This window comes from Micropterus dolomieu, linkage group LG01, assembly GCF_021292245.1.
Source record: "Micropterus dolomieu isolate WLL.071019.BEF.003 ecotype Adirondacks linkage group LG01, ASM2129224v1, whole genome shotgun sequence".
Taxonomy (NCBI): Eukaryota; Metazoa; Chordata; class Actinopteri; order Centrarchiformes; family Centrarchidae; genus Micropterus; species Micropterus dolomieu.
The window spans coordinates 3,318,709-3,335,702 of record NC_060150.1 but is presented as its reverse complement, the minus strand read 5'-3'; the positions used below and the strand labels follow the sequence as shown (position 1 = coordinate 3,335,702).

Genomic DNA, 16,994 nt, shown 5'->3' with positions numbered 1-16,994 from the left:
CTGGCTTTGATTTCTGGCCTAATGTTGAGCCAGGTCTTCTACAATGGCAGCTACACCGTGTCCAGTTAAAATGAATGAGCAAGTTCTTCATGCAGAGCTAATGTCAGTGTGGGAGGAGGTCAGGGTGGATGTAGTGGTCCTCAAAGCTCTCATTTTCTTTTAACCATCACCACAATTCTTCCTCAACCAAGTTGTTTTTGTCCCTTAACTGAATCTTAACCACAAGGAACCATCAGATCATTGAACACAAATATGACAAGAGACCTATTTAATCATTTACTTTACAAAGACTCGTTGAATCACACAGTCTCAAAATCCTCTTCCTCTGTCTGTGATCTCATGACATAACGATGTGAGGATGCAAGCTTTGAAAAGTCTGCGACGTCCTCACATGGTGAGACGGTGCAGGTTGTTAATGACAGCGCCCGTGTGGGGGGGAAGAGCTTTGACTAACCTGCCTTAAAAAGGAAAACTATCCCATCCTGAGAGACGGGAGAGGTACGCAAGGCGCTCCCACTGCAGGAGGAGAAAGCCCACATTCCCAAACAATATGTGCCATTAATGATGAGATCATCACAGCAGATTGCAACTGACTCCTCCCACCCTGCACACAGGTCGCCAGTCCATCGCAGCCCCCCCTCCCCTTTCAAATAATACAAATATCTCTGCACATGTACATATTATTTCATTTCATATCATTCACAAACATTATATTGTCAGAGAGCATGTTTCGTCACTACGATAAATATGTAGTGTGAAGAAGAAGAAGAAGAAGCAGCAGCAGTAGTAGTCGACTGGTTCATTAGAAGTAAGAAGAGAAGCGAAATTTGGACAAATGGAGGACCACATGTGTTATTTAGCACAGAGCGTGTCGGCCACTGTAGCTTCTCCTGTGCGCTTGGAAAGGGAGAGGGGAGCGGTGAGTGAGTTGTTGGTTGCAATTCCCAACCCTCACCACTAGATGCTGCTAAAACCTACACACTGAACCTTCAAAGAGAAAAAAACAAGTACAAAAACTTCTGAAGGTACTTGCATTTTCAGGAATCATTCAAAAATAATGTGTATATATATATATATATATATTTACAGGCCAAAATATGTAGTGTGCAAACAGATATTGGCAGGAGAAGCTTCCGCACTTAACACAACAACACAATCTGTGCAGCATTGGATACCAAAAATATCCAGATGTCGACTTATGCATCGGACCTCTAATGCTTGCTGTGTCCCACAATGCAAAGCGTAAATACAGTCACAGGGAGTCTGGTATGGTATGGTAGGCTATAGGCCTAAACACATGAGGCAACATATAATTCCATTACAATTCATTAGTGCAGTGGTTCTTAACCCACTTAATGCCACTATAGATACAAAAATAGAAAAAAATAACTTAAAAATAACTAGACGGACTATAGTTGTGAATGCAATCACTTTGGGTGGTAGTTATTTTGCACTGTTTAATCCAGTAGGATGCAAAACGCCACAGCAGAATCAGGCCCGATCAGACAGAAAGCGCTTTGCAGGTTCGAAAACGGGAGGCGCCCAGAAAATGGCTTTTGGTTGAATTTGGAAAAGAGCAAAGTGCTGCGGGTTTTTAATGTTGCTAGGCAACCACGAATCAGCTGTCCTGTCAGTCTGATCAAAGATTATAGGCCAGTGATGTGTAGGCCTAATCTTTGGTTTGCTGCTAAGTAACCTAATAACCGTCATATAGCAGAAACTTGATCACAACTCACAGGTCTGTGTCTTTTGTTGCTACCACACAACCATTTAAATATTACAGTAATAGAACAGTACCAGTGCACAAATTCCCAGTATGTTCAACACTCATACTGCTGCTCCTCTGCTGCAGCCTGTTGCTGTCACATCTATTAATAGAGCCTGAGGCTAGTGTGTGTGTGTGTGTGTGTGTGTGTGTGTGTGTGTGTGTGTGTGTGTGTGTGTGTGTGTGTGTGTGTGTGTGTGTGTGTGTGTGTGTGTGTGTGTGTGTGCTCGTCCCCCTGGGCTTCCTTAAGAGCAGGAGAGACGCTGTGAGCTGACAGCTGATATAAACATCTCTTCTTCCTTTTCTGACTCTCCTCCTCCTTCCCCCTCCTCCCTCGTTGTTCAGGACTGTATAAGGCCGGTTCCTGTGGTGATACAGTGATAAATGGCTGCATGGGGGGGGAAATGGAGAGTAAACTAACAGCAGTGAGTCAGAAAGACAAAGAGAGAGAGAGAGAGAGGGGGATTTAGAATACTAAAACACAATTTGGCCTAAACTAAACAACAGGAAACATTACAATTAATTAGTTTTTAGAGTACCGTAAAACTTCTATTAAAAGCAGTCCCAATTAGAGGTTTTGACCAATAAACGCAAGTCTCAAGTAGAAGGCTGGTTCTCTGATCTATAAAACTTCTTGAAGTCCCCTTGAGCTAAGCTGCTTAGATTGTGCATTCAAATATAAATGTTATAACTTTTGTAAATCTGGACGTGTCACACATCGTTAGAGCCGTTAAATTCTCCGCACCAAATTTGTATACAAGTAATATTCATGCTGGTTGAAATAAACATTTTGGTAGTAGCCGATTTCCCATCTTTGCTGAGCAAGAGTTCTGTGTGACAGGAGTAAAAGACCTGTCCCAAATATAGGCAGGGTGAGTTCAGTGTTTGAAGTAAAGAAAAGCCCGGGCTGTTAATTGAAGTTTTATGGTAGATGTTTAAATATAGTTTCTGAAAACTGTGTTAAAATGAAGCAATCATTTTAAGGAAATTCCTCTGGAAATGAACAACTGCTTATAAACTCAAAACTAAACTCTCTCTCTGAGTTGAAGTGTGTTGTTTGGAGATAATTCAAGTCATTTCATTAATAAATCACATTTTAAAACAACACATGTTGACCATAGTGCAGCAGAAGTGACTTTTAAATCCATTTAAATCAGTGAATACATGGATCAAGAGCCTTGTTGTCAGCTTTGTGAAAATCTATGTTTCTAATGTTTACAGTACCTTAAGAAGTAAGACACCAAATTTGGAGATATATGATTTTCTTGGCACAGATTTTGGTTTACTTGCATACAAAGTCTGCTATGAAAGAATTCAGTATGCTACCGTGTGAATTATTACTATATAATTATTAGTCTATTGTCACACAGTGTGTTTTGGATGCCTTGCTAGTTACTTTTAAGAAAAACTTTTTCACATTCAGATGGTCATGCAGGGAGGAAAGGTGATTATAGATTACAATCATTAACAACTTTGCGTATTTATGGTTGTCGTGTCTTCTGTGTCTAAATTCAACATGTCGCATTTAAAGAGCTGGTGAGGTGTAAATACAAACTGGCACAAGCTTAATAAGACCTGTTCCAGTACATGGTTTATTCTTTCACTTCAACACATGATGTAAAACTGTAAATTATAACATCAAAGTATGAAGAAAGTTTATTTATCATTATGCAACATAAGGTTTTACAAAGAAAAATAAAGTTACTTAATGAACAAAATGTACAGTTTTTACATCCTGCAGGGTTTTTATTGATCCAGTTAATGTGACATATTTACCAGATGGCAGATAACCTCCTGACAACATCTAATAAATGCAAGTTGATAATCTGCAGTAACATGTCCTGGCATTCCAAGTTGACACATGAACTCTGATAAACAAATGGATGGTGTGCAAGGAATTGTGGGATTTGGGGAGGATTCAGACAGTGCACCCTCTGACCTTCCTGAACTTTATCTGTGGCGGTTAAGACATAGTCAAGGTGTTATCTTTGATTTAGAGCATTATAAACTGTACATTACTGCATTATTATAGGAGGTGGAGACAGGGATTGGCTCCAGGAGAGAAATGGATGGGGAGAAAGATAATAGAAGAAAGAGACTGTGGGTTAGGTGAACTATCCCCTGCTTCTACAGTACAGGGAGAGACTGATAGAGACGGGTGGGGAGAGACAAACAGGTATTGATAACGTAAGCGCAGCAATGTTTCTTCCCTCAGTACATTGCAGCTTTCAGAGCTGACTGTAATCACAGACTCACTTTCAGACTTTATGGATCCAAGAAATAACACATAATAACCACGGCTGTAACTTATGTGAAACAATAATTACGTGAAAATACATAACAAAACACAGATTTTGACTGGAGAACAAAGTCAAAGCCTCTTTTTCCCCCTGAAAAACCTTGTTGTAATTGCACCGCCTGGCCGCTAGATGTCGCTGTGGTTGAGCTTCTGAAAACAGCCGCTGCCTCTTTCTTTGCTGCTGTCAGCTAATCTGCTTCCTCCCGTTTCGTGTCGGCGTTCAGAGTTTCAAAGTGCAGTTAATGCAGGTAAGTGCCATAAAAATGAGTATTGTCGCTGCGGTGTGCGGAGTTGTTGCTCCCTCCCTGAGAGCGGCTTTGATTTCGGCCAGCAGAGGAAGAAGGGCGAAGAAGAGGCAAGCGCGCTCAGATTAGCTACCAAAGGTTAGCGTCCTATATCGGACACGTTTGAATTATTACGCGATAATAGCGATAGTATTAAAACGTTCAGGGGGGAAGCGTTTGCCATTTTAATACTTTGATACCGGCAGTTATTGGTTTGTTAGTACATCGCTGGTCTATCGGAAAATATCAAAAGAAATGCTGAAATCTTGCGATTTGTGTCCGATGTTGGAACTACCTGCTAGCAGCTAGCAGCTAGCTGCTTTCTCATTGCTTGTGAGGAACTTGTGCACATTGACTGCTCGTTTTCTCACTTCTGCTCTTCTTGTCTTCAGTGTTTGATCATGAAGAGCTCCAAGGAGGCCGTGCAGTCCGCAGCCAAAGAGTTCCTGCAGTTTGTCAACAGAGGAGTGTCTCCATATCACGGTAAAGTTTATTGTTGTCCTTTTTAAATGTAATAATTTTATTACAACACCAATATTTCCTCCTCTTGTGTTAAATGACCACAAACACTGAACACTAATTAACTGTATTTCTACATGTAGAGAAGGTGAAAATGCACTTTTTGTATGCAACTACATGTGAACATACTTTTTATTACATACATTTTGAGACATTTGTCCAAACAGCTGTGGAGACCTGCACTCTGAATTCTCAGTGTAAATATATACTAAATAAATGTAGTTGTAGGATACATTAATTATTAGGTAGTGTTGTAGTCATAACCGCCCAAACCGAGACCAAGTCAAGACCAAGACCAGAGTTTATTGAGACCGAGACAAGACCAAGACTTTTAGGGGCTGAGATAAAGTCAAGACCGGGTCAAGACCAAGACCAGCTCCCCACATTACATGACACACAATAAAATGTCGAACAAGATCACAGGTACTTCTGAAATTGATCTGAAAGAGCCACATTCCCATGACATGTCGTTAACGGTAACAACACATTTTTAATTGGGGTTATTGGTTGAATTTGAAACAATTAAGTTTTCCATCCAATCAAAGTTAAGATGTTAACAAATAAATCAGACAATGCGAAAGCAATTTATTGATATTCCCAAAGTTATGACTGGTCTTGAAATAATATCCAGAGTCGTCAGTGTCTGAGACAGGACAGAGACGAGCCCAAGACCATCACAAAGTGGTCTTAAGACCGGTCTTCCAGTACGACAACACTATTATTAGGCCCGAGCATCTTTTTTTTTATGCAAATGAATCTCAGTTTTGGCGGCTTAAACGTGCTTCAAATCTCAAGAAACTTGTCAGGAGTGGCAAACATCTACATGTCATGTGGGTCTTGTGTGTGTGGGCGTGGCAAAATGGCTCTATAGCGCCACCTAGAAAAAGTAAAAAAAAAAAAATTGCCCCCTACATATGTGGCTCAGGAGTTAGAGCAGGTTGCCCGTTAATCGGAAGGTCGGCGGTTCAATCCCCGCCTCCTCCAGGCTGCGTGTCGAAGTGTCCTTGGGCAAGATACTGAACCCCGAATTGCCCCTGGCGGCTGTTCCACGTGCGTGTATGATAGTTTCTGTTTGAGCACTTAGGCTCAGTGTATGAATGGTGAATGCAGATGTACTGTAAAAGCGCTTTGAGTGGTCAAAAAGACCAGAAAGGAGCATTTACATGCACAATATTCTTTGGGGAAATGTTTCATATTACGGCGCACAGAAAAGCCATAAGGACCCAGACACTAAACGCAACAGTTTTGCAATTCTTGGCCATTTACAGGGTGCGTACTTCCACAAACTCCTCCTCACTTCCTGCTTAATCTGTACCAAAATGTTCATATTTGATAAGAGTCCCACCCTGAACACGTCAGCTGCGTTCGAGATTTGACAGTCTAACGTGAGCTGCAGGTGACTGCAGGGGCGGGGTATAAAAACGGCTCCGCCAAGTCAGACACGTTTTACCTGCATGAGCTTTCTGTGAGCTGAGATCAATGACTGATCTCGCGGCATTTGCAAAGAAAAAGGCCGTGAGACCAGGCAAGAGTCTGATTTCAACTTGGTGCAGCTGGAGAAATTTATATGGAATAATCACGCAATGACACAGCATCACAACTGGCAACAGGAAGTAAGCGACAGTAAACACTTCCTGTACTGGAACACAACATATAATTAGCAGCTGTTATCTTGCGCCACGTAGGGGACACAGGATGTTTAACGCCTTCATGACCACGCGATAAGTGAGAGGCGACGCTGCCTGCAGCTTTAATTAAACTCTGGGTCTAATGTCACCTTTTTGTTAATTTTTAAACCTTAACGTTTGTTTTTTTTCTACTAAACCTTTTTGAAAAAACACATCAGGAGGGCCAGCTGACATTTTACTGAATCTTAATCAATCACACATTTTGTTCTAGTTTATATAATTAAAGATTAACAGTTCAGACGCAGATCAGGTTAACGGACGACTTTGAGCTTGAGATAAGATAAAATCTCTACAGATGAAACAGATATTTCATAATGTCCCCAACCTTTGAAGTATGACCTCTGGTATCCTGCAGAGCCCGCCTCGAATGTGCATGAAAGCAGTAACAAAATAAACATTTTGTATATTAAGTATGTTAAATTGCTTTCAAACCGTAGACCGTAAATGTCAACGTGTCCTGCATCATAAGTTAGAACATACTTTACACATACCTCATGTACAGTTCATTATCACGGACTGTATAAAGTTCATTATACAAAACCCTGTGGAGTATTTTTACAACTTGATATCCACACAATTAAAAGTAAGACGGTTATTGTCTCTGCAGTGAAAGCCTGCTGTTGCCGCGGTTTAAACTGTTATTTGTACAGATTTAATTAAATTGACTCAAAGAAGCACCAGACAGCGCCATTTAATGTCCATTATACAAACAAACAAAGTTAGTGGAGTGCTTGGGATTAATGTGCAGGAACATCTATTCAGGAAAAACCCTGAGAAGTTATTTTAGTTTTATTATTATTTATTTTGAATCTCCGCCTCCTTTTCATGAGCTGGAGCTGTAATATATATTTTATAGATAGATACCGCAGCCAGATTGCTTTGATAGCAGAAAAATAAATAGATTTATAGCGGCTGGTGCTGAAATCGATCTCATGACAGCTGCAGTTAACTCACACAATCACTTCCTCTTAAGTGATTGTGCCTCCAAAATAAAAGCACTTTTTTTGCAGCAATGCCTATGACAAGTTTATTGAGAGCTTTTACTTTGAAAAGTTCTGATGGACAATTCAAAAGAGTCCCTGGCTCGCTTGACACACCTCTGGAAAAAGCCGTCAGTAAACGTGTGATTGGATTCCCCTGAATTTCCTCAGGGAAATGAAACGCTGGGACGTACATAAAACTGCAGCACATGCTTTACTGTGAGCATGTGCAAAAGTGTCCTTATCTTTGCCGAAAAGCCTGTAACTATAAATTCTGACACTTCACAATAAATGGATTAACTTGCCTGATTAATCGACATTATGTTGCTCCCTTTACTCCGAGACCTGGTTGTAACAACTATAATGAAACTGCTGTTGAAACAGGGGAAGACCTGATCTAGTGTTGAGCAGACAGGAGTCTCTCAGTCTTCCACAGTCTTTCAGTCTGTGTTGAAAAGTCAAACGGTAACAGGATTAAATTCATTTTATTGCCAGACTGGAAGTAGCTGGAGCTTCAGCGGTTTTTACTGAACCTAATAATAAATGTCAGTGCAGCAGGGAACAGGACCGGCATCATTTGTTCTCCTCTTGTCGTCCCTGCAGTGGTCGATGAATGCAGGCGGCGTCTGCTGGAGGCGGGCTTCATCGAGCTGAAGGAGACGGAGCAGTGGGACATCAAGCCGTCCGCTAAGGTCGGTCAGGGTTAATGTTCCTCTGCAGGAGTTCAGGTGGAGAGAAGTGTGTGTACATTTAGCAGCCAGTGTGATTTTGTTCTGGTACCTTCAAAAAATATGGAACTGGGACTTGAAATGTGCAAAAATGTAATCATTTTACATATGGAGGGGGGGGGAAAAAGGTTTGTTTTGTAAACGGCAACCAAAATTCGTCAGATCTAGTCAGGAAATAAAAAAGAGTGAGGTGTCGAAAGCGCTCTGTTGACCAGTCTGTAATATTTGAATTCCCTCCTCTGCTCTCCGCAGTACTTTGTGACCAGGAACTACTCCAGCCTCATCGCCTTCGCCGTGGGCGGACGCTACCTGCCGGGAAACGGCTTCTCCATGATCGGAGCCCACACAGACAGCCCCTGCCTCAGGGTGAGAGCCCGCCCACGACGTCCACCTGTCAATCACAGTCTGCATCCTTACATGCCTAGAAAGCAGTCAGAAAACTCTGCTGCTAAAATCCTCTGCAGCCAAACCGCAACAAAACTGAGCCGTGAAGCAGTTCAGATCTGACAGAGGAGATTAGGTTTTAGTTTTAACGTGCTGTTGAGTTTCTCGCTCTGATGTTGGGGCTTGTCACAGCATGTTGAGTCTCTCACAGGGTTGTTTGTCACAGTAGATGAAGAACGGCGTCCGCCTCGAAAAGAAAAGTAACTGTCCTGAAATCTGGAAAAAAGAGATTTCAGCATCCGACGTAAAACATGACACTCGGGTGTTTATCGCACGAGCTACGTTTTAGTCATTCAGTTAATTAGATGTGTTATATTAAGACTGGTAGGTTGTGTTTGTGTTTCAGGTGAAGCCGAGGTCTAAGAGGACGAAGCAGGGCTGTCTGCAGGTCGGGGTGGAGTGCTACGGCGGCGGCATCTGGAACACCTGGTTCGACCGCGACCTGACCATCGCCGGCCGCGTCATGGTCAAGGTATCAGGATTATTTTTACTGTCAGCACATCAATAATACAGTCTGTACGGTAACATCTGTGCAGTAAGCCACTGGCACGGAAGGATTGTGTAAAAATAGGATTTAGAAATACCTTTTTCAGTTTTAAAATCTTTTAGTTTTAGTAATCATTGCTTGTTTTTTCGTTGGCAACAAGAAATGCTTCAGATATTTGATCTGTTGACAGATAAAATCAAGATTAATATCGCCTTTTTTTTGTAAAATGTTGGTATTTTTCAGTGAAAATCGGTGAAAAAAGCAATATTGACCTGCGCTTATTAACAGAATCCCACGTTTTTAGTGAAAAAAATTAGAGAAAAATAGGATGGCAGCAGGAAATGCTTCATGTTTTTAATGTGTTGGCAGATAATATCTGGATTAAAATCATCTCTCTCAGTGAAAATGTGGGTAATAAGAGAAAAATAAGACAGTTACAGACACATTATTGGCATAATTTAGATGAAAGACTTTTCCTATTCCCTCATTTATCCTGTCCGCCTACAGAGTGACGGTAAACTGGTCCACCGGCTGGTTCACGTGTCCAGGCCTCTGCTCAGGATCCCTCACCTGGCCATCCACCTGCAGAGGGACATCAACGACTCCTTCGGCCCCAACAAGGAGAACCACCTGTCAGTAACACAGCACACCAGTTTAGGGGATTTATTATAGACATGTGATATAAAAATAATAAAAACAAGATATATTAGAAAAACAATTCGGCCTATTTTCTGATTATCAAAGCTGAAAATGTTATTTTTAAATATCTTAGCGTGCCCATCATCGCCACCGCTGTCCAGGAGGAGCTGGAGACGGGCTCTGCATCCTCCGGAGACGCCGCCTGTGCAACCAACACGGTAAAACCACCCGATGTTCTGACACTTGGGGAACAACATCAAGGGAAACACTTGTTACGACACACGGCAAGAACGTGTTAGCTTTCCTGCCTGTCTCCCTACGGACAGATCACATGGCCTCATAAATACCAAAATAAAAAATTGTGAACAGTAGAGAGGGAGAATCACCCAGTTATGGCAGTTTTTCTGCCAAATTTGCACCCCAAAGTTAGGGTTGGGTATCAAGAACCGGTTCCAAGTTGGAATCTGTAATCTCCAAGAATCATGTATTCATTAAGAGCTGTGCGTCTCGGTATCTATTCCTAACTTTCTGCATGTCTGCGTGAGCAGGCCTTTAAAAAAGTTTGGGAAATTGCACAAATGATCAAATGTTCTTATTTTCTAGGATTACAAGTCCCTTAATCTTAGTTTACCCCAACACAGGTTGTCAAATCAAGTGAAGCAAATGGAAGAAGGGATTGATTTCAGAGTGAAAAATGACATGTTGCATGTTCCCTCCTCAGGCGGAGAAACACCACCCAGCTCTGGTGAAGGTGCTGTGTTCAGAGCTGGGCGTGGAGCCTGAAGCGCTGCTGGACTTTGAGCTCTGTCTGACCGACACTCAGCCTGCGGTGAGTCTGCAAGTAAACCATTTACTCCCAGTCACAATCATGATCAACCCCCTGAAGCAGCAGTGATCTCAGACAACCAGGAGATTCTCATGTTTATTGTTCATTTAATCAATCCAAAGTCTTTTTCACTTGCTTTTATTAATTAGGCGTAAAAGTCATATTCTGTGTGGCTGAGGCATATGACAGTTTGAGGAACTGATAAATCAGGCCTAAACATTATTATTTATCTTAAATATATTGTTTTTAATGTCATATTAGTAGATAAATAATCCAAAATGTTTACGTGAGGTATTGTAGTTAACAAAATATAATTGGAGCACAACTAACACGTATTACAGCCTGATTATTTTCATCCATCTCGTTTTGAATCAGATTTTAAACAAACGTTAACGACTCCCCCCCCGTCTGTTTCTGTTTGTCATGTCGCTGTTCTCCTCTCTGCAGGCGTTGGGAGGCGTGTACGAAGAGTTCATTTACTCTCCTCGTCTGGACAACCTGCACAGCTGCTACTGCGCCCTGCAGGTCCGACTTCCCAGGACTAATTTATCCCCAGAGAACTGACATGATTTACTTTCTTCTTTGTTTTTTCAGTGTGTTTTCTTGTTTTGGTTGTAAAACACAGACCTAACTTCTGGCTGTATAAACCAACTTTGCGGTTCTCTGGATGAACATCCGACAAAGTCCTAAAAGTGAAAATAATTGGCAGTCAGTCGAAGAGATTCTCAGTGTTTTTGCTCAAACATAACGTCACACAAGCCAATGTGCCAGTGTTGTTTTTGTCTCAACACGTTGATGTTATGAATCACACCGAAGGAGGAAGACTAACAGTCCTATGACTTCTCCGAGGAAGGTTAAAATCAAGAGCAATAGGACTTGTTTCGCCTCTCATCGGAGATGCTTCTTCAGTTGTGACTGGCTGGCAGGAAACCTCTGCGGTGTCGTTATCAAGGGGATGGAAGCCGCTTGGATCGTCAGTGCTCCTGGCTGTTCTAGCTTTCAGCCGTCGGGGTCATGTGAGGCCAGATGAGAGTGTTCGTTCACTCTCCTGGATGGAGGTGAAAGGACATCATCCTCCCCTGTTTAGCGACGGTCTCTTTATTCTCTATTTTGTTCTCTTGTGAAACGGGGTCGTTACTACAACCAGGAGGACTGACCAACCAAGCGGTGACCATCACCTCGATAACAGCCTCAAATATGTTAAATAGCTCTCTGCCAGTCACTCAGAACTGAAGAGAGACGTCTTCAAATATCTTCAACCAAGTCCAGTTGCCCTTGATTTTAACCTCCCTTGTATAACAGACAGTCCTCTGACTTATTTAATCAAGAAAGATCTTCACTTCTGTCTCCATGTGTGCTCTCTCTCAGGGGCTGACGGAGTCCTGCTCAGGAGACTCTCTGGCCATAGATCCCAACGTCCGCATGATCACGCTGTACGACAACGAAGAGGCGAGTGTGACGGAAACTGAAGCGGTTTGGGAGAACAGCCCGATGCCCGGCGTGCTGTGTCTAGTGTCTCCCACACAGCTGTTGTTTTGTGTTTTTGCACACACAACCGTTTCAGTGGTTTACCCAGAACTCCCAGCGCCGGGCTGAAACGCACACAGCCGGAGAAATCACACCTGGATTCATCTTTAAACGCTTCACGTTAACAGACGCATTTAAAAATTGATGTTTTGGAGTTGAAACACAAGAAGAAAAAGTGGTCGATGTAGAGTCGTTTGACCGTCAGCTGGCGTTGCGGCACTTCAAGTTGACAAAAGGTTTCAGAGGAGACAAAGCCTTACAAAATGTAATGTTTCAACTCAAGAGCTCTGGAAACGTCTAAGTCAGCTTTACTGTCAAAGAGGTTTACACATACAGGGAATTTGCTGTGGTGCGTAACAATAAATATAGTAAGTAGAAAATATTTGAAAGAGAGCAAGTACTGCAGGCCAAGAGTCAGAAATATAAAATTGAAAATAAGATATGAAAAGAAATGTAAATGTACAATATGGCTGTTATTTAAACTACAGTTTGTGCGGGGATGTGTGAAATATTACTATATATACAGAAAAATGAACGTACTAGAGGATCATTCGGCTAAATTATGAAAGATAATGTCGAAGGTTCTCTGGTTGCAGCTTCTCAAATGTGAGGATTTGCTTTTATATGATTTGTAAACTGAATGTCTTTGGGTTTGGGACGTTTGAAGATGTCACCTTGGACTGTGTTTCACATTGTCCCTTTTATCTGACCATTTTCAAGCTAAATAGTACAAAAAATACATCAATAGATAAATCAATATAACAGTATACGAACCACTTCTTCACGTGTGTCCGTATGTTGTGTGTGTGTCCTGCAGGTGGGATCAGAGAGCGCTCAGGGGGCTCAGTCCAACCTGACGGAGCTCATCCTCAGCCGCCTCTCCTCTTCCGCCGCCAACCTCACCGCCTTTCAACAGGCGGCGCCGCTCTCCTTCATGATCAGCGCCGACATGGCACACGCTGTGCACCCCAACTACCAGTCAGTATCAACACACAACTTTTATTATTTACTTCAACCTGGACACCGTCTCTTTACGAGATGGCAGTTTGAGTGTGTTTAGGAACAAATAACTCGTCAGAACTCAGTTTCATCATCGGTCGACGAAGCTGCAGGCGACTTAAAAACATGAGACGTGACGTTCAGAGACGTTTATCAGCCGTTAGGAAGGTGCAGTTTTTATCTCAGACTGTCAGGAACCTTCAGCAGAGAGTTTAGAGTTGATTTATAGTTTTATCAAAACAGATTTTTTTTCCCACAGGGAGAAGCACGAGGAAAACCACCGACCAGCTTTCCACAAGGTTAGGAGACAAAATGCAAATACACAAACCTGTTTTTCATCACTTTCATCAAAATGTGCATAATAGACCCAATGCGAATTTAATGCATGCGTCGCTTTCCTTGCGTGCGTTTATCACTGGACCACTGCAGAGTGTTCTCGCCATAACGCAAATAAACGTGATTACCACAGCTGTAGGAACCCAAAATAAACATTTTGCTGTGATTTAGTTGCAGTAAATGGATCAAATTAATGCCGAAATAACTACAACATGATGCAGATTTATGCTTTGTCAGGTCTGTCAGCAAGACCGCAGGACAACAACTTTTAAAATGTTTGTTTTCTGAATGGAGTTTGGATCGATCAGGGCTATGCTATGCTAACTTGTTCACAGTAAAATACAACGACAGCTGGAATAAAGTTACAGACACACATTTTCTGAATTTACCAGATAGTTCAGCTTCTTCGCTTTCTTTTCTCCGAGCAATGTCCACTTTTGCCCAGTTTTTATATAAATATGAAGTAGTAGCCCAACAGAGCTCTGCCTACTGATGCTAACGGCAATGATTCAGGAATAAAACATTAATAAATCAATGTTTTATTCCCGTAAATTTTAGTAAAAAGTAAATTTAATAAAAGCAGTTAACTCTGAGCTCCTCCCGCCAGTAAACACCGCAGTTGTAGCAGCAGAATCCGGTCCGACCACAGGTTTTTATTTGTCCAAAAGCTCAGGTTCTTTCTCCTCCAGAGCTCCCCTGAATGCTTTAAAGACATTTATGGTCCCATCTTTGTCAAAGACTGTTTATAAAGCTTGATTTTACTTTTACACATCAGTTAGATTTTGTGGTAACTATAAAGTAACTTGTGCTGCCTGCAGTTTATCTGCCTCTTCTGTGGGTTTTTTTTCTACCTTATGTTCTCTACTAACCACAAACTGTCATAACGTGGCTTTAAATCTTATATACAAAAGTAAATTAAGATATTTTACATAGATGGACTCACAGAAAACATTAACGCTCACTTAGAAAAAGTTTTGTAATTTTACATCTTGACTCTCAGTTAAATGTGCCATGATCATATTCACATTTATCCATATGATTGTTCTTTCAGGGCCCAGTGATCAAGTTCAACAGCAACCAGCGCTACGCCACTACGGCCGTCACCGCCTCGGTTGTCAGAGAGGTCGCCGGCAAGGTCGGCGTGCCTCTGCAGGTACACAGTGTGTGATTTACAGATGAATTGTTTGCAGACGGAGGCTCAGCAGCTCCTCATTTCTCTGTGTGTCTTGAGTCACTCGGCAGCCAACACAGATCTCCTAGCAACATGGCGTGCAGCTCCAGGACGACGCAGCGAGGAAAAGAAAAGAATTCATGTGTGGGGGGAAAAAAAGAGGACAGTGTATGAAGAGTAATTACAAAAGAGAGAGAAGAGAAACAGATTTCTAAACCACTTATCAAACCAAAGATTTTTCTTTATCAATAATTATGAGGATGCATCTCCCCCCTTATTTTACATGCTGTGGTGTGAAATATCATTTGCTTCAGGATTACTATCAAATGTCTAGCGTTCTAGCAGAAAAGGGGTATAAATCTTGATCCTAAACTCTTCAGAAATCACTTGGCAAAGCAGTAGCTTCCAAGCGGCGCTCACCACACTGTCAACAATAAAGAACAAAAGACCAGTGGTTTGTACATTATCCTTTCCTAATCCCACAAACAAAGGCTGTAAATGACCTCTGAGGTGGAGATAATGAGGTAAGGAGCTGAGAAAGGTAATTACAGTAAGGAAACCCGAGGAGTCTTGGCTGATATTAATTCTCAGAAACCTCCATGAAAATAAAACGTGTAAAGAGAAAAGCAGGTAGAATATAAAAGTTGGTCAACAAAGGATAAAGAAGAAAAAGTCAAGCAGTAAAAAATACACAATCCAGCTTTGTAATTAATATTTTATTGACTTGCTGAGCTAATTAAATCACCGCAGTACTGCTTGTTCATGATTCATGTGCACCTTTTTTCTGTAATGCCTCTGCACAGATTAGTAACGTGCCCCCAAGTCAAAGCGAAACATTTGTAACCTGTAGATTTATGACTTTTAATCACGACACACGGTCTCATTTCATAATCACAATGTGGCCTGAAGAAGTGTTTGTAGAGTCCGGTAGGCTGACTGTGCCACGGTGAGAAGAAGAAGATTGGATTCTTTCGTTAGGAGGTCATTTTCCTGCAGTTTGACCTCTTGGCGCTTCCTCATGCAGGATGTGATGGTCCGTAACGACAGCCCGTGTGGAACCACCATCGGACCCATCCTGGCCGCCCGCCTCGGCATCCCTGTGGTGGACATCGGAGGTCCGCAGCTCTCCATGCACTCCATCAGAGAGATGTGCTGCACCTCCAGCGTCCTGCAGAGCACCACCCTCTTCAAGGTATCCCCCGTCTGTGAAACAAACACGCCTTGAGATTATGTCACCGGCTCTTCCTTCTGGAGAAAGAATTCCTAAATTTTACAGTGAAATAGACATAAAAACTTATTTATGAAGCACTTATTCTCATTTGTGCTGTTTTTACTCCAAACAAACACTAAAACACTTGTAAACGCTCCCCACTCTCCTATTCTGAAGGCCCGGTGATATTCAATATTATAGATTGATACGACCTCCTTAAAGGCCCAATTATATTCCATACTATAGAGGTGCTGGTCATATAATTAGAATATCATCAAAAAGTTGATTTATTTCAGTAATTCCATTCAAAAAGTGAAACTTGGATATTATTTTCATTCATTCCACACAGACTGATATATTTCAAATGTTTATTTCATTTAATTGTGGTGATTAAAACTGACAACTAATGAAAATCCCAAATTCAGTATCTCTGAAAATTAAAATATTACTTAAGACCATCCAAAAAAAGGATTTTTAGAAATGTTGGCGTATGAACATGAAAAGTATGAGCATGTACAGCACTCTTTGCCTGAATTACTGCAGCAATGCGGCGTGGCATGGAGTCCATCAGTCTGTGGCACTGCTCAGGTGTTATGAGAGCCCAGGTTGCTCTGATAGTGGCCTTCAGCTCTTCTGCATTGTTGGGTCTGGCGTATCGCATCTTCCTCTTCACAATACCCCATAGATTTTCTATAGGGTGAAGGTCAGGCCAGTTTGCTGGCCAATTAAGAACAGTGATACCATGGTCCTTAAACCAGGTACTGGTAGCTTTGACACTGTGTGCAGGTGCCAAGTCCTGTTGGAAAATGAAATCTGCATCTCCATAAAGTTGATCAGCAGCAGGAAGCATGAAGTGCTCTAAAACTTCCTGGTAGACGGCTGCGTTGACCTTGGACCTCAGAAAACACAGTGGACCAACACCAGCAGATGACATGGCACCCCAAACCATCACTGACTGTGGAAACTTTACACTGGACTTCAAGCAACGTGGATTCTGTGCCTCTCCTCTCTTCCTCCAGACTCTGGAACCTTGATTTCCAAAGGAAATGCAAAATTTACTTTCATCAGAGAACATAACTTTGGACCACTCAG

General features: G+C 41.9%; 1 protein-coding gene across 3 annotated transcripts; it reads left to right on the top strand.

The window, feature by feature from the left end:
• Positions 1-4,210: 4,210 nt before the first annotated feature.
• LOC123980034 (aspartyl aminopeptidase) lies at positions 4,211-15,920 on the top strand. Of its 3 annotated transcripts, none has more exons than XM_046064199.1 (14): positions 4,211-4,312; positions 4,741-4,831; positions 8,139-8,227; positions 8,516-8,629; positions 9,054-9,179; positions 9,702-9,826; positions 9,967-10,051; positions 10,555-10,662; positions 11,107-11,184; positions 12,028-12,108; positions 13,004-13,164; positions 13,445-13,484; positions 14,573-14,674; positions 15,717-15,920. In XM_046064199.1, the coding sequence occupies exons 1-14, from the start codon at positions 4,307-4,309 to the stop codon at positions 15,915-15,917; spliced, it is 1,407 nt and encodes a 468-aa protein (XP_045920155.1). In that variant the 5' UTR covers positions 4,211-4,306; the 3' UTR covers positions 15,918-15,920. The 3 variants fall into 3 exon arrangements, with proteins under 3 accessions (XP_045920155.1, XP_045920164.1, XP_045920173.1); XM_046064208.1 differs by having other exon boundaries at positions 4,312-4,447; XM_046064217.1 differs by lacking the exon at positions 4,211-4,312 and adding an exon at positions 4,399-4,419.
• Positions 15,921-16,994: the final 1,074 nt, after the last annotated feature.